Genomic DNA, 18,177 nt, shown 5'->3' on the forward strand with positions numbered 1-18,177 from the left:
AACTAAGCAGAGGGCAACATGAGCATCCTCTCACACATAGTTTTGAAGCTAGTCTGCACAGCCAGTCAGGAGACACAAACAAATATTACAATTTGGGGAGGGCGAAGAGGGAGGGATAGTTGAGAAGGATGGAAGAAGACAACATGTATCTATTGGTAAGTACATAACTTTTATATACAACATTGACTCCTCCATTAATCCCAACCTGTGGGACAGAGTCCCCAGCTAGTAACAACCCCAGTTTGATTCTAGGACAGCACATTCCACAGAATGATGGAACCAAAGGAAGATCTAGACTGAATGCCCAATTTGTAACAGGACACAAAGGTATGAGTGTTAGACCACGTTGCTGCTGCACAAATGTCATCAAAAGAAGCCTAAGCAAAAAGAACAGCTGAAGTAGCAACAGCTCTGTAGGAATGAACTTTAAGCTTAAAAGATAAAGGAATTGCTTTCATGGACTATGCAAAGGACATACAGCTAGAAAACCATCTGGATAGGGTCACTGAATTGGAAAAAGAGAGAAAAATCTGGTTAGATTTCTGGAAATTTTTGGATCTGTTCAAATAGAATCACATTTATCAATGAACAACCAGCAAAGAAGCAAGTATTCTCCCTTGTTGCTGAAATTTGGGAAGAAAACAGGCAAATGAATGGGATGATTCAAATTAGACTCAGGAGCAAGCATGGGCAGAAAGGAACAGGTGGATCTTAAGGTAACTATCTTTATGGAAAACCAGACAGGGGGAACAGAGGAGAGTGCTTGAAGTTCAGACACACCTCTTGTTGATGTACCAGCTACCTGAAAAAAAGGTTTTCCAAGACTAAAGTTTTAAGGACACTGTAGCTGCTCATGAAATTTTTCAAGAGCAGATTGAGGTTCCCAAGGAGGAAATGGGTCACATATGAGTAGCCATAATAAAAAGGGCTTGGATTGCTTAAGAGCCACCAGAAGTGTATTATCAATGCCAATGTGAAAGTTAGAAATGGTGGATAACTGCACTTTAATGATAGAATAACTAAGACCAGAGTAAAAAAGACAGCCAAGAAATCCAAGATAGCATCCAAAAGTGCAAAGAAAAAGATCCAAATCCATGGTAGAGACCCAAATGGAAAACCTCTTCCACTTACTGGCATAAACCTTTTTAGTTGAAGACTTTTGGGAGAAGGAAAGAATGTGAATAACTCTCTCAGAGAGCTTGGGATCCCTGGCCATCACTGGAACTGGAAGAACCACGCAGTTAGTTTGAAGAATTGAAGGTTTGGATAAGATTTGCCCAAAGGATGAGAAACCATTAACGGTAAAGAAGGTGAAGCCAAAATATAGGGCTCAAACTTGTCTGGGCCAGAACAGGGCAATAAGAGTGAAATTTCTCTGCAATGGGCCACTTACTAAAGAAATTTGATTATTGGAGGTGTCAGGGGAAAGGGTATTGTACACCCTGGGGCCAAGCATGCAGAACAGCATCATTTGGTGACTGTCCCTCTGGTAGGATAATGGTGCAGAAACTACTACATTTTATGTTGGAAGGGGAAGCAAACAGATCTCAGCAGGAGGTGCCCGGTGACTGAAAATCTGCTCCACTATCTCCAAATTCTAGGATCACTTGTGAGGCAGAAGAATTTGTCTACTCAGACTAGTTGAAAATAGAAAAAGGAGGCAGGTAAAGGTTGAGCAGTAGCACAAATATGAAAACAGTCCAGAAACTGAGCTGCTCAAACCACCACGGCAGAGGATATATAGTAATTCTTACAAAACGAAAAACTCCATACAAATAAAGAAAAAAAAATGATGCTTTAATAAAGAATAGAACAAGAATTGGTAAGTGCTTTCACAGTTAAAACCGACTGCTTCATCAAATCATTAAAACAATGAGTAAAAGCAGTATATATAAAACTCGACTAGCAGACAATCATTGTACAGCAAGGCAGTCACATGCCTAAAATTCATTCAGAAAAAGCAACCTCATTCACATAAAAACAACCAATCCAATCAGTGCCTTAGACCACATGCCTTCAATACCGGCTTAATAGATACAATTTCATTCTGGCTGGGAGGCTTATTGGCTTGAAAAGAAATAATCCATTTCAGCTCTGATTGTTCAGTCCTATTTTACAAATCACAGCCTCTCATGCATTCATTAGCAACTTCTAAAACAAAATACTTAAATACATGTGTCAAACCTCATCATGTACATGTTCCTCTAAGGCATTGGTTAGTCTATCATTGCGGAAATCACTTAAATGCTCAAGAATCCTGTCTTTAAAAGCATGATTGGTCTGCCCAATGTAAAAACCATCACAGATACAAAATTGAGCATAGTAAATAACATTTCTTGTTCTACAATCCACATAAAAATTAAAGTTAATAATGGAAGTGACACATGGGTGCTTAAAGGTGCTCTTTGCAGATATAAAAGCACAAGCTGCACATGATCTACAGGAGAAAGTACCCTTACAAACTGAAGGAGTACTACCATATTCGGAATATTTATAACATAAATTGCACTCGGACCAACCAAACTCTTAATGGTGTCATCAGCTAGCAGCACTGGCCGATTCCTTTTAATAATACCACACACAATTCTTATATTACTAGAATAAGTAAAAATAAGTCTTGATGGAAGATGATGAACAGCATTATCAGGACATCATTATCAGTAGCATTATAGAAAACAGGCACAAACACGGAGCTGAGAACACACTGTAAAAGCAAAGGAACCGCAGCAGGTAATCCACGAAGAATATTTATTAAGAAACGGATCCACAAAGCTTTCGTCCCTGCACAATTAGGAACTTCATCAGATAAAGCAATTCAGTTCCAGTAGCTGCAGGATGATGGCTGGATGGATGAGTGATAATTGATGATGATGATGATAACGATTGATGATTGATAATGATGATGTTGCACTTACGGTTCTGTCTTCCCATGAGCTAAGATAACAAAGCTATTCCACAGAGCTTGGATTACCTATTGTGGCTCCTTTGCTTTTACAGTGTGTTCTCAACTCTGTGTTTGTGCTTGTTTTCTTTTTTGCTGTGGTTTTTGGTGCTGTTTATTCAATCATTAGCATTATCATTGTTACGTTCTGCAAAAAAAGGTCTAGCAGCAGTCTCCCTCAACGGGAGTAATCCATCAACAGCATGTTGCACCTCACTCTTGGAGTAACCACAGCACATACATTCCTTAGATACTGTGTTAACTGCTTCCATGACCATATGATCATAATTATGGAGTCGCATGGTCTTGAGTAACTGCCCTTTAACTACATTCTTAGAAATATTTCTTGGATGCATACTTGCTTAATGTAAGACATTGTTTTTCTTACAAGACTTCCTCAAAATTCTCATGGCCATGTTACCAAGTTCATTTTTATTGATCGTAACATCCAGGAAATGAAAAGAATCTCTAGGAATACTCATTGTGAACCACAAACATTCAGTTGTAGTATGTAAAAAATCAACAGAAGAGGAAAGATCCTCAATAGTGCCCTTCCAAACCAAAAACACATCATCTACAAAACACCTATAATAACTGATGCAATGCGTGAAAGGATTGTTATTATAGACATAATCACATTTCCACTGTGCTAAAACAAGACTGGAATAAGAGTTAGCACAGATTGTTCCCATGGCTACACTAGTTCACTGTAAAGGATTAGCTCCAGCAGTGTACATACAAGAATCACTTTATACATGGAGAAATTACTGTATTGGGTTAAAAATGCCCTCACATTCTCAACCCCGTGCTCATTTTGGTGTAACAGTAAATAATGACGTGATATCTAGAGTAGCAAATATTAACTCTTCAGTGTTACCTAGTTCCTTATTCCACACATACAGCTCAATCAACAAACTTTTAGTATCTTTCAACATGCCAGGAATGCCATCCAAAATAGGATGGATGACTAGCAGACTATCTGCCAGAACACTGGATTCCCAGGAATGCGCACGTGATCAGAAACCATTGCGAGAACATCGTCTATTGACAAATCCTTGTGGCCTCTCAACACAGGGTGTAAGACTGAGTTCCTTCTTGCCTGATCAGATACCATACCACCAATATATTTCTGGCCTTGATGGCAACCTCACCCTTGGGGAGACAGTCTTGAAAGTCCTGCAGTGCTATGAGGACTGCCCTCATCTCCAAGATGTTGATGTAAAGACTGGCCTCATACTGAGACCAAGTGCCCTGAATAGTCTTCCCGTCAAAATGCCCCTACCCCAGAAGGGAAGCAGCCATGGCCACTGTGGCCTGAGTTTGCAGAGGCACAAAATGTTGACCTGCTGCAACTAGACGAGATTCCAGCCACTATCAAATGCAGTTATGATACACACTTGTTAGAGAAACTGAAAAATTCATAGGATGAATCAGATAAGACTATTGAACTATCAGTTTCCAATGTAGTACCTACATATGGAATCTTGCTAATGGCACCAGACAAACAGAAGTGGCCATATGCCCAAGGAGATGAAGAAAGCACAGTTGTGTAAGTTAAACTTGCTATAACAGTAGAAGTTCAAATAATCACTGCTGCCATAGTATTAGCTATATGGGTTATATCTTGCCAAGGATATAACAGTTGGCCAGCTTTCAAAGCTTCAGAGCACCTTTCCTGTGTCCAAACTGTCAAGCATCTTGAGCTGGGCTAACTAAAAGACACATTTGAGCACAAAGTCCTTCAGAAATTTCTTGACAGCAGAGACAAGGAGGCTGGCCCCTGAAAGGGCAATGCTATGAACAACAAAAAAGTAAATGTCCACACCCTGGCATAAAACACATTAAAAAGAAAGCGGATAGAGGGTGGAAGCAGCTACTGCTCCAGTGATAATTCGAAAATCTACTGTTATGATAAGTTTAAGTTACACAACTGTACTATGTTTATCATATTGATCACTTCTGCAGTAGCCTAGCTATATGAGTAGATTAACTTAGCTAACTACATTTGAGAGGTGGAAGGATAAGTGTCCAGGAGCCCCTAGAGAATGGCAAAGCTTGATCTGGATCTAGAGAAGTAATCAGGTTTATAGTGCTTTGAAAAATTATGCACAGAGGGCCAAGTAGCAGCATCTAGAATCTTTCTAGAATCCAACCCTTTCCAAAAAGCCATAGATGAAGCCAAGGCCCTGGTAGAGCAGGCCTTGACCCTGCATGGAATAGTTTTGTTATGGTGAATATAGCAAAAGATAATAGCCTTAGAAAACCAAATGTAAATCATCTGTTTTGCCCCAGGTTGTCCCTTCTTACCTTCACAGGAAATTAATAATATATAAGAAGATTTGAAAGATTTAATTCTGTCAAAATTTACCTGAATTGTCTGTAGACATCCAAGGTATGGCATATCCTTTCTCCCTCAGTTTTAGGTTCAGGAAAGAAAATGGAGAAATGGACATTATGGCTTAAAGTAAAGTTGGATACCACTTTAGGCATAAAAGAAGTATTTGCTCTCAAAGAAACCCTGTCCCTATGGAAAATGAGATAGGGTTGATGTGCCATAAGAGCTAGCAACACAGACAACCTTCTTCCAGAGATCGGAGCAATCAGCAAATCTGTTTTCCATATTAAGAACCTCAAGCCTACCCGGTTAGCTGGTTCAAATACAGCAAATGTTACTTTCTTTAACTCAAAAATAAGATCCCAAGGAAGGGCCACATGTTTTCTTGGAGGCCTCTTATGCAAAACCCCTTTCAAGAACATTTTGACATGAGACTACATTGAAAAAGGAGGATTCATGGGCAGACATGATAAAATGGCTCATAAATTAATCTTGATAGAGAAATAAAATAGTACTGTAATTTTTGTGGAACCAGAGAAAAACTATCCCCAAATGGGTGCTGGTTATGTTCTTGACACCAGCTAGAAAACCTTTTCCATTTGCTAATATATGATTTTTTTAGTAGCAGCCTTTCTTCCCTCTATTAGTACCTGATGCATGCCCTCAGTAAATAGGATCCTAAGAGGAATTAAATCCATATCATCCATGCATTCAACTGAAGTTGATTAGTGCTGGGATGTATTAAACACCCTTGTTCTTGCATGAGTAGATCCACTCAGTGAGGAAGCTTGTGGTAATTACCCCTGGCCATTTCTAAAAGAAGAGAGAACCACAGTTGCCTGGGCCAGACGGGAGACACCATAATGATCCCGGGGAATTCCTTCTGAATCTTCAGAAGTACCCTGGTTATTAGTGGAAAGGGTGGAAAAAGATACAGGAACATTCTTGTCCAAGGAAAAGACCATCTGTCTTCCAGGCCTTCTTGCATGGATTCCTGGAACAGACTCTTGCCAGTTGATTGTTCAGAGAGGATGCAAAGAGGTCTACTTGATGAACATCACACAGATGGATCAAATACTAGAAGACCTTGTGACCTAGTTTCTACAGGACTTTGTGCTCAAACGTGTCTTTTAGTTAGCCTAGCTCAAGATGCTTGACAGTTTGGACACATGAAAGGTGCCCTGAAGCTTTGAAAGCTGGCCGGCTGTTATATCCTTGGCAAGATATAACCCATATAGCTAAGGCTCTGCCCTGGTACTGCTCAGCTTGTCTGTCACACAGTTTTGCTCTGACAAAATGTAAGATGTTTGTAGAGTCAGACTGTGCAGTGAAGCTATATCCCAAGCTAACATGACTAGTCTGCAAAGGATGTATGACCTGGTTCCCCTTGCTTGTTGATATACCACATGACTGTGGTACTGATGTAACCACTTAAAGAGGGACAGGGATCCAAAATGGTTTACAGAGTTGTGTGCTTTAATCAGGGCAAGCATCCCCTTGATATTTACCTGCTTGCATCTGTCCTTGGTGTCCCACACCCCCTGTACTTTTATCCCTCCTGAAACTTCTCCCCATGCAAAGTCCGAAGCATCTGTGGTGACTGTTTTGGAGCAGGAAGGGAGAAGGGGAGACTTGGATTTAAGGATATCGGTTGTCTCCATCATAAGATTTGTCTTCTGACAAACCTTACCACTGGGTGTTGATGCAGGGATCAAAGAGATTTTATATATCACTGTCTTTCTCATGTGGAGTCTTACCAAGAGTATCACGAAAATCATAGATGCCTTGAGACCCAAAATCCCATATCCTAAGGTATCCCTTTGCAGTGACTGAAGTCTGAGTGGAAAACCTTAGAAATAGATCTAGATAAAGATCTATTTTTTCCTGTGGAAGAATAGCTCCTTGAACTGAGGTATCTAGCTGACATCTTAGGAAAACAATCCTGTACGAAGGAGTCAAGAAAGACTTTTGAATGTTCTCTTGGAATCCCAGCTTGTGTAAGAGATCTTTCACCCAAGACAGAGATTCCTGACACTGAAAAAGCTCGGCAAAGATAAGCAGACCATGTAAATATATTGAAACGTGGATATCCTGTAGCCTGCAATGAGCTAGAACTGTAGCTAGACATCAACACATTTGGTACAGTGGATAGTCCAAAGAGCAAGGCACAGGACCTGCAATGTGATCAAAACACACAAAATTTTAAGAAGCATCTAAAGGCTGGATGAATATGGATGTGATAATAAGCATCTTTTAAGTGTAGTGCTGCCAAGAAACTTGAAAGTGGAAGAAGAGGTAACAGGTTAGGAAGTGACATCATTTTGAATTTGGCACTATTGGAAACAGGTTTAGGAAAGCACGATTCAGAATTGGTCTCAAAGCATTTTCTTTCTTTGGCACTAGGAACTTCCTTGAATAAAAACTCTTCCCCACCTGAGAAGGAGGAACTGATTCTATTGTTCCTTGGGACAGCATGTGATGAAGAACCAGAGGAAACAAAAGAGCCTGATCTGGATAATGAGGAATGACCCCCTGGAAAGGTGGAATTTTCTCCAGCTGCCGTTTGTAACTTTGATGAATGATTTTCAGAACAAATTTGTCTGAAACAATCTGTTTCCAAAGAGGAAAATGGAGATTCAGACTTTCTAGAAGAATAAAGGGGCCAGGAAGAGAGGAAGTCACAAAATCTCTTGAACAGTCATTCCGATTTGTTGGAGTGTCCTTGGTTATGGGAGGTTCAAGACTTCTTTTTTGGAACCCCTTTACCATTTCTTCTTAAACACCTGTTTACCTGTATTTTGTTGAGACTGCGTATTCTGTTTTTTTTTTTTTCCAAAATTGAATGAGGAGATAGAAAATCCCTTAGAATGTTTGGAAAAGAAGGGCTGAAAAATCTTTGAGATTCCCTGGACTAACTTGACCCTTTGATCACACTTTTTGATCACCTCTGCAGCAGAGGGGCCAAAAACAATCTCTATCCAAGGGAGAATGTAAACTATAATTTTTAACATCTGGGAAGTTCTGAGAAGGCAGCCATGCAAATCTCCTCAAAACAATACCAGTGACCATAGCCCTGGAAGAAGTATCAACAGAGTCATACACACTGAAAAGCACCTTTTGTGGGGCTGGCATAGTGTTTTAAAGTACTTTTTACTGTGTTTTTCTCTCAAAAGAGTGACTTTTGTGGACTGGTAGCATTTACCAGCAATTGTTGCTTATCTTCATCAGGAAAGAGGCACTATTTTTGGTACAACCATGGAGCAGACTGCCAGTCCCATGGTTGGTCATTCTTCCAGTGACAAAAAGAAAAAAATTAAGCAAATAGCCTTTGCCACCACAACAGGCTAGTTTTTTGCCTCAGCCACATTTGGGTGACTCTACTGTGGCCATTTGTTCTACCTCAGACCACTCTTTTACTAAGACTATTGCTAGAATGTACAATTGCTTTCAGTGAAAAACACTGAGGTTTCTTAGTCCGTCAGAAATGCTACAGATTGTTACAGAAGGATTTTCCAGAATCTACACCCATTCCTCTTGTTCTGTCTGCTTTAAAGAATGTGTGTGTTACTGCCTGCAATTTTCCTGATAGACAGCTATCCCTTAAAAGGCAGATAGGATGTGTAAAGTTCCTCAGTCTTTTAAATTTTTATATACTATTCCCAAACTTGAACCAGAAGCTACAGATTAAGTTGATTCCACTACTGCTAAGCACTTAGTTAATTCCAATCCTACTCCTTCTGATAAAAAATGGGAAAGTTATTGATAGGTATGGAAAAAAGTGCATACTTTTAGAACTTTGATTTTTCAGAATTTTGAATTAACAGGCTCATATGTTAAAGTTTGTTCTGACAAAATCTGAATGTATGAGGAATGTTTTACCTGCAATTCCTTCTTGTCAGTAACAATTCACTTTAAATAACTTAGCTTTTTCTACTGTGCCTTAGGTCATAAGACCCAAGTGAGACACGAGTGCCAATTTAGCCAACTCCCATGTCAAGATCAGTACAGAGCTATTCAGTGCCAAAGCACCAAGAGACAGGGAGGACACTAAGACCTGGAAGGATCAACCCAATCGATTGGCAGTGGCCCCAGTGTCTTGACTCTATGGAGCACTCAGCTGTTTAAATAGTTCAAGCAAATCACCAAAGGAGGTGTCTTCATGGGGGATTTGTGGGTGACTTCCCCTTCAATGAGGTCAGTATTATTAGTGAGGGACTCATCATTAGAATTCAAGTGCTTCATCTTGCACTTATTCTTCCCATGCAGATCACTGGGAGGAGACACAGAAGAGGTGGGGATTCTGAATGCAGGGAAGACTTGAGGCCAACTGATGTGGTCTGTTCCGGAGTTAGCTGATGCAAAACCAAGGGCACAGAATGATAAGGGATCAGGAAGGACAAAGCAGCTGCTGAGGCACCCATTTCTGAATGGGAGAGGATCCTCTCCACAACATTGAAAGATGAAGCAGAAGCTGGATGAGTGGCCTGGCACTAACTGGATCTGAAGACCCAAGTGAGACACTGGTGCCTGCTGCTGACTCAGCCAACTCCCATGTCAAGATCAGGACAGAGCTACTGACTGCCAAATCATTGAGAAACAGGGAAGACACCAAGACCCAGAAGGATGAATCCAACCCATGAGCAGCAGCCCTGACACCTTGACTCTATGCAGCACTTGACTCCAACAAAGTCAGAGTCAAGAATGCCAAGGAATGAGTCAGTGCTGGAAGTGGCTAAGCCATTGGCACTGCCAGGTGGGAGGGCAGCTGAGCAGTCAGACCCAACATACCTAAAACTAAGGTAACCGGGGAAGGAACAACAAGACTTGGAACAGATAAAGCCCCAGCCTCAGGTCTCAGGGCTGTGGAGGCAGCGATGATCTCTAGGTCCATCAGGGTTTGAAGAAAGGATCATATCAACTGCTCCAATCAAATGACGTAAAGCTCACAAACGGCCTAGAGGACTTATAAGAAGCCACAGAGGATGGCTAATATAACCTTTTGGCTATTGGATCCAAGGTTCATATCTGGAAGGGTGAAGCTCAGACCCTGGTAGGGGGAAGTAGATAGTCCTGGAGAAATCTCCACTGTATTGCTCAAACAAAAGGGAGGAGTGAAGCTTGCCCAAACAGGCAGAAGGGTCCTTGTAGAGGAAGGGGCTGGGAATACCGATGGTGAGGGAATTGGAGGATTTAGACTCTTAAGACCATAATTACAGGGGATCAGGGTAGAGATGGCACCGAAAGTCCTGATGGAGAAGGAGGTGGAGGAGCCAAAGGTTGATGAACCTTCGGATTTGGCTGACCCTCAAAGGACCCTGCCCTTCTAGCTCTAGATGATTTCTTTCTTTTGGTCTCTCTTTCTCCTTTCTTTCAGGTGTCTTACTACGGGAGGAAGAGGAAGAAGCAGCCGAAGGCTGGAGAATGTCTTTCATTAACAGCTTGGCCTTTCTGTCAACTAAAGCTCTGACACTGAAAACGGAGCAGGCCTGGCACTTGATATTTATGTGCACTATGCCCAAATAGTAGACACACTTGTCATAGGCATCCTGTCGTAGAAGCTTGTGGCCATTGGTGATGCATTTTTTAAACCTCAAAGCTTTATTTGTGTCCTACAAAAAACACAAGAAACAACAAACCACCAACATCAATTATCACACTACACTTATTCTAAATACTGTCAATGTAAACAAGAACACAACTATACAAAGGCATACAAAATACACTATCCTAAACTATTTGAAAGAAAAAGAGTAAACAGGATAAGAAAAGTTATTTTTTTTAAATGAAGACACCTAACACCTAATTACTAGCACTTACCAAATGCACTATTGACAAAGTATGATCTTAATGCCCTAATACTAGAATAGACAAACACCTACACTAACCAATAACTACTATGAAGAAAAAATTACACTAGAAAAAGGAAGAGGAGGCAAAAATAGGTGAATAGCAAGCAACAAAGGATACAATTTCTGAAAGGAGTTCTTAGACCATGAGCTGATAGTTATGGCTGCAAATGAGATCTGGGGAGAAGCAGTTAGAGCAGGGCATTATGGGTAGAGAAGGCAGAGCTCCGGGACTGAAGATTCTGAGAGTGTAAGTGTCAGATCTGAGTTGGATCAGATAACCTACAGGTTAAGATGGACAGTAAAGACAATATCAGATAAAAAGATACAATGTACAATAATATTATAAATTATATACTTTCTGGACTTACAAGTAAATTCCTCGACAGCTACAGAATAATGAGGCTGTAAAGACAGAAAATGTGGCAGGGATGAAGCAAACACCCACTGCATAAAGGTTCCTTTCAGATAACGTGATATGGCAAATGTTTATTAGTTATTGTTGACTATGAAGCTTTCTGCATGGGTAACTTTAGGAAGAATTCCAAGTACTGAATTTAACCAGTTGGAAGGGCTCAGAAGGATATGACAATCAAGTGGCCAAAACATAACTGTCCTCAGGACGGACAGCTTTGAAGCAAGCACTAGGTGGGATGACCTATGACAGAATTATTTTCCAATGAATGATTTACAGCCTAATGGCAAAACATAATGCAGTTAGCAATCCACCTAGAAAAGTTTTTTCTTAACCACTGGAATCAGCTCTTTTTCTGGAGCAAAGGAGATGAACAACTATCCTAACTTCTTGAATTCATGCACCTTATTGAAATTACAAATGTGTATGTCCAAAGTACAAAAGACTTTCTTTTTTGACTTTTGCCCTTTGTAGAAAACAGGAAGATGCATGAACTAGTTTAAGGACTGTTCTGACATCACTTTCAAGACTGGTAAGCTGGCCGGCTTCCTACCATTTGACTCTTTCAATAGGGGAAATGAACGGGCTAGTAAAGCACCCCTGGCAGGAAGGGAAGAGTCATAGGACACTCGCCTAGCTTGGAAAAGCCAGGTTCTCATCTTGCACCCTTGATGGACTGAATGGACCAGGTTGTTGAAGGCACTGGAGCCATCAGGCAGCTCTAGTGTGGAGAAAAAAAAAAGACGTACCACAATTGTGGAATAAACAAGACCCAGGCTAGTCAGCTGCCTGACATAAATCAGAATTATTATTAAGTACCCAGCTGAGGAGGTTTAAAATACCTCATCATAACGGTAGAGATCTTGGGTTTATAGGTTCATGGTTACATAACAGGGTAACAAGCACCGGGGCTTTTATAAGTCTAGCCGTACATCCCAAATGCATCCTGCAATTTCTTTGCCTAGGAGGTTATTTAAGGGGAGCATGTAAGCTAGTGGATAAACTACAGGCTACCCCTTTCTATTAGGTGTAAAGTTTCTAGACCAGTTGTGAACTTCCAGTTTCACATCCACTGGTCCAGGTTATGCTTGTATAGGGTAAGGGAATGGCTATTCTTCACATGGATGAGAAGCCTGTTCCAGAGAAGGGAAATTATCTGAGATATGTACCTATCCCTCCAACACGTCCTGTTATGTCACAGGCAAGGTTTAAGTCCCTAGATTGAGTAGATACAGATATGCAAGAGGTCCATCAGAGCAGGTTCAAAGATGCCTTGTATGCCAAACATAGATCACTTCTCAACAGTTTGTAGGAAAGAAAGTGGAGGAATAGGGTTTTGGGGCAATCTGCCTAAGACATTTTACTGACACCCTGTATTCTTTTTAAGAGGAACCTCAGTGGATGTTCCAGTTATTGCATGTGCCTGATACGTTACATATTGATAGGGGCACTGGACTCAATAACGGGTCTGATGAGAGCTGAATGCAGAAGTACAATGACCTCCTTGGATCTACATAACATACCCTTGCTTAATAGTCATGCAACATAGAATGATTTTCTTACTACCTTAGATACATGTTGGTCAAAGGCCAGGTTAGTGTCTACATGCATCCCCTCTTACTACTGGGTTTACTCTTAGGGGTGTGTTATCAATGAGGCAGTTTCCTGAGGTGACTGACTTCCCAAAGGGTACTATTAAACATTTTCTGGCATTGAGATTTAAGCTATGGCTTTGGTACCAGTCATTTGTCACTGTTAGTCCTTTTTATAGGATGTCAGCCACAGGCCCTTGACATTGGCCTTAACTTCTGAGAAGTAAATGCCAGAAAGGAGTGGACTCAACACAGAACACTGAAGTATGCCACTAGTGACTGGACTCTTCGTAGAGGTTGTCTCCCTTACCCCAACCTCCTGGGTCCTATCTAAAAGCCATCTGGCTAACCAGTGAGCAGCATATGGGTTTATGCTTAATTCTTTGACTTTCTTTTACAATGCCTGAGTGGGGTATTGTATCAAATTCCTTAGCCAGGTCAAGGTAGGCATTATGTACCATTTTGCCCTGATCAATGGTCTTGGTGACATTTTCAATGACATTCACCTGGTTTTGCATGCATGATCTATCCCTGACAAAGCCAAACTGGGTTGGATCCATTGTCTGAAGGTTTTCTATGTCATTATTAATCATCTCCAAAATGACTCTTTCCATGGCTTTGCATATAAGACTGGTCAGACTTATGGCTCTGTAGTTCCGAGAGTACATTGAAGGACCATCCTTGTGCAGTGGGATGAACACTGCAGTCCTCCATTCATGAGTCACAAAGCCTGTTTGGGGGCTATGGTTGAATAGTGACTCCAGTGGGCCTACCAGGTCATGTTTTAGGCTATTTAGGAGTATTCCTGGGATGTTACTGGGGCCCATCAATGTGGTGGTCTTCGGCTTAGAGAACACATCTAGGATCTGCTCCCTAGAGATTATGGGGGGGTCATGTTAGATAAGATTTCCTGAGGGACGGACAGGGGAATGGGGTTAAAACTAGAGCTGAATTTGTTGGTCAGCAGATTTGCTATATCTTTCAACTTTGTGCATGTTGCTCCATTTACTACCTGATCTGCACACTGTTGTGTACTGCCTTTAAGGTTTCAACACAGCTAAAGAAAGCCTTGCGGTTTCCTTGGCCTGGGAGCTATTTTTTCTTCAAAAGTGGCTTTAGTAGACTTTATTTGCCCTCTTAGTTGTTTATTTGGGTCTATATCATAACATCGAAGTTGCAAAACATTGAATGTTATGATATCGAACCCAAAACCTCGAAGACTGACAACAGTGAAGCCTCGGAACATCAAAATCTTTCCCAGGGAAAGAATTCGGTGGGCCATTTCCGCGGCCTCTCTATTTCCTCCACTGCGGTGCGATCTTGGAGTTGGTATATTCAAGTAGGGGGTGTGTGGGAGGCACATCCCCCCACGTTGGGGGGGGGTGTGGGTGAAGCCCCACACATTAGACATAGTTTGTAGTGTTTGTATGTTTCGTGTTTTGTGCTGGAACTGCGAGTTTTTTTCCCAGGGAAAAAAATCGCTGTTCTCAGCTTTTGGAGTTTTAAGATTTCGAGGTTAACAGTCCAATGTTATTGTATTTGCTGTTATCATGTTTCAATCTTGTGATATAAACCCATTTATTTAGCCTGATGAAAGAGCTCTTATCTTGTAGGGCTTTGCATTTCCTAAGTTTAGCGATAATCCTTTTCCTTTTGCTCTACCACCTGTTCTTGTTTGGATTCCACCTAAGTGGTTTGTTTTTAGAGTAAACTCTGTTTTTTTTTCTGGTAGCCAAAGCTGTTTCTGTGAAAATATTACTGTGATTGCACAGGGTGTTCTCTGAGCTTGGAGCATGAAATTTTGTCAGGTTATTACTTAGTAATAGGAAGTTAGCCTTAGAATAGTTCCTGACTGTTGCAGGTTGTGGTGGTGTGGCAGAATTGATGTTTATATTGAAGGAGACAGCTTTATGGTCTGACCTTACCTCATTACACTGGTGGGTTGTAGTTATTTAAGTCCAATATGCCTATATTTTATAAATCTTGAATTAAATATATAAAGCTGCTTTAATTCACAGCAAACCACCAATGGAAGTCATATCACTGAGTCCATGGCCATTTGTAGAGTTAAATATTAATTGCCATCTGAAGTCTTTTAGCTCTAATAAATGGTTCCATGGTCCTTCCTTTCCATCAAATCTCAAACTGTCTAAAATAAAGAATTTGAACCTGTATGTACTGTTCCCACTTGATATGTTTGCTGATGGCATTACACTCATTATTTCTACTTATATTGTACAAGTGTTGATATAATCTAGTCCTCAGGGAATTGTTGGCTTTTACCTATATAAAAGGCTGGGCATTTTGAACACTGTGCCACATACACAACTGCTTTACTACTATAACTAAATCTGGGTGTATGGGTACCCTGCATTTGATCTAAATGAAGGTTTGTCAACATCTGTTTAATCAACTGCAATTGGTTAATATATAAAGATGGTAGACAGGTGTGTGAGATCGACAATCCTTCTTTAGGAGAATATTCCCTTTCCCCAGGGATTATGCCATCTTGGAGTTAGTTTACATAATTAGCAGGGGGTGTGGTGGATGTAGGGAGGCTTGCCCTCCCTGTAAATAAATTATTTTATTTGTTTTTTGTTTGTTTGTTTGAAAATTGTATGCACCAAGGTTCCTTCTCAGTACATAACTGGTAACGTGTTGTCGTTCAGTTTGTCGACCTTTTGAGGTCAACATTTCAGAGGTTGATGTATGGGCTACTTGACTACACTAAGCAGACCCATAAAAAAAAATATATATATATATATATATATATATATATATATATATATATATATATATATATATATCGTATTTCCCCGAAAATAAGAGCAGGTCTTATATTCTTTCTCCTGGCGAAATGCACATTACGGCTTACTATCAGGGGATGTCTTATTTACCCGCACCGTACAACAATCTACTTTTATTCAGTTATTCATGTACAAAAATTGACAATTAATGAACACAAATCGACATTTCTTCATGTACAAAAATCGACATTTATTCATGTACACAAAATTGACATTTATTTTGTACTTTTCTATTACTGGAGAACAGTTCTAATAATGGGTTGACAGTTGTGTGTGAATTCTACATAAACAGTGCAACAAACATTTCAAGTCCAGAATATCTGCACCTTGGCTTTCACAGTTATTCAAATACAGTCATATCATCTTCTTTTGGGACATTGTCATAAGTGTCCAACCTCTGAATTTTGGCCTGAATTTCTTGCGACTCCATTTCCTGTAGCACCACTGGCCCCAGTGTGTCATGCCTAGCAATTGAGCTCTCCTTAAATGAGCACTGCTTGTCCAAGTAGCCTGCTCGTAGTGCATTGGCAACACAGCTGTCAGTGATTTTATCCCATTAATTTTTCACCCAAGTCATGACCTCTTGCAGGCTAGGCTTCACAAAGTTTCCATGCTGATTTCTTTCCATTCTATTTTCAATGTAGTCATTGAGTTCCATGTGCAAATGGTCCTTGAATGGCTTGTTTATTGCAATATCAAGAGTCTGGAGATAGGCAGTCATTCCTGCGGGAATCATTATTTGATCTATTCTCCTCCGTGCTAGGAATTTCTTTGTTTGTTTAGCGCGGTGAGTGCTGGCTGAATCCCAGAGTAGCAGACCTCTTTTGCCACCCTGCAAAGCAAGTGGCAGCATTACATCGACCCACTTCCTTATAACTGCTTGTGTGCACCAGTCTTTTTCGGTTTCAAGAATGTAAATGCCTGAAACATGTTCAATCTTATCTTTCTTGCCATTACTAATGATTAGAGGTGGGGTTTTCTTTTCATCTAGATGAATTGCCAAAATACAGGTAACACGTACACTCTCGTAACCAGTGGAGGGAATGTAGATTGATGAGGCACCCCTCTGATCAATTGTTGTTTGAGATCCTTGACCCATAAACACTGCAGTTTCATCCATAGCAACCATGTTTGAGAGTTGGTATTTAGAAAAGCCGATGCCATCAACAAAGTACTTGAACGCAAGTGCACATTTAATAACTTCAGTATCTTCCAGCTTGAACAGTGTTGTTGATCTTCTTAGGGACAGTTCATATCGCTGAAAGAAGCCATCCAGTCAATGTTGTGATGCTTTGAATTCTTCTGTGGATATTTCTAACTGTGGTGCTGTTGCAAGGGCAAATGCTTGAATACCAGCCCTGCGCACAACCAAAGCCTTTGCTCTCCTGTTAGCAATCCACTCAAAGATGACGTCTTCAAGCTCAGGAAATAATGGTTGCTGACCTGATCCACACTTACAATTCCTAGCGCTTCCCTCGTCGGCCTGTTGACTGAGGTTAACGTATGCTGCTCGCCATTTTCGGACCATTTGGAGATCTAAATTCCTCTCTTTACAGAAAGCCGTCAGGTTCTTTCCACGGGAGTCCTCCACAATTCCTTTCTTGTACTTGACGGAATAGCTCTTTCTTTTTGCACTCATCTTGTTGTCGGGGGGGGGGGGGGTAATTGAAGACTTACATGACCGAAGTGGCAACACAAAATGGTGCCGGTTATGAACAGAAGACACTACCACAGCTGCTCGTTACCATGAGCACGTGCTTCCAGCACATTGTCTGTACTTTGATTGATCAAAGTACACCTGCGTGGGTTTATGGGCCAAGGATCTTAACCGTCAAGTGTGAGTGATGATTAGGTTACAGTAAGAATTGGAACTAGGGCTTATTTTTGGTGTAGGGCTTATATCATGAACACCCTGGAAAAACCATGCTAGGCCTTACTCTCTGGTTAGATCTTATTTAAAAAGAAATACGGTATATATATATATATATATATATATATATATATATATATATATATATATATATAGATATATATGTGCGTGTGTGTGTGTGCGTGTGTCTATGTATGTGTGTGTGTATATATATATATATTTATGTATATATATATATATATAGGTTGTATTCTGCATGAGCTAATATACTTAATGTTGATTGTAAAATACCGACATTTAGAAGTTCAAATGTATAGAATATTGAATGCCTTAAATACTGACCTATAAAAGATTGAGAAAAGAAAACGGTT

At 40.5% G+C, this 18,177-nt stretch overlaps 1 protein-coding gene across 1 annotated transcript in view; it reads right to left on the bottom strand.

The window, feature by feature from the left end:
• Window positions 1–18,177, bottom strand: part of LOC122799665 — a 1,990,791-nt gene that overhangs the window by 804,364 nt on the left and 1,168,250 nt on the right. Inside the window, exon 33 of the mRNA XM_044068913.1 lies at window positions 10,580–10,885. Within this exon, the coding sequence (XP_043924848.1) occupies window positions 10,580–10,885 (306 nt within the window). The remainder of the gene's footprint in view (window positions 1–10,579; window positions 10,886–18,177) is intronic.

Source organism: Protopterus annectens, chromosome 1.part0 (assembly GCF_019279795.1).
Source record: "Protopterus annectens isolate FY-2018-M chromosome 1.part0, PAN1.0, whole genome shotgun sequence".
NCBI lineage: Eukaryota > Metazoa > Chordata > Ceratodontiformes > Protopteridae > Protopterus > Protopterus annectens.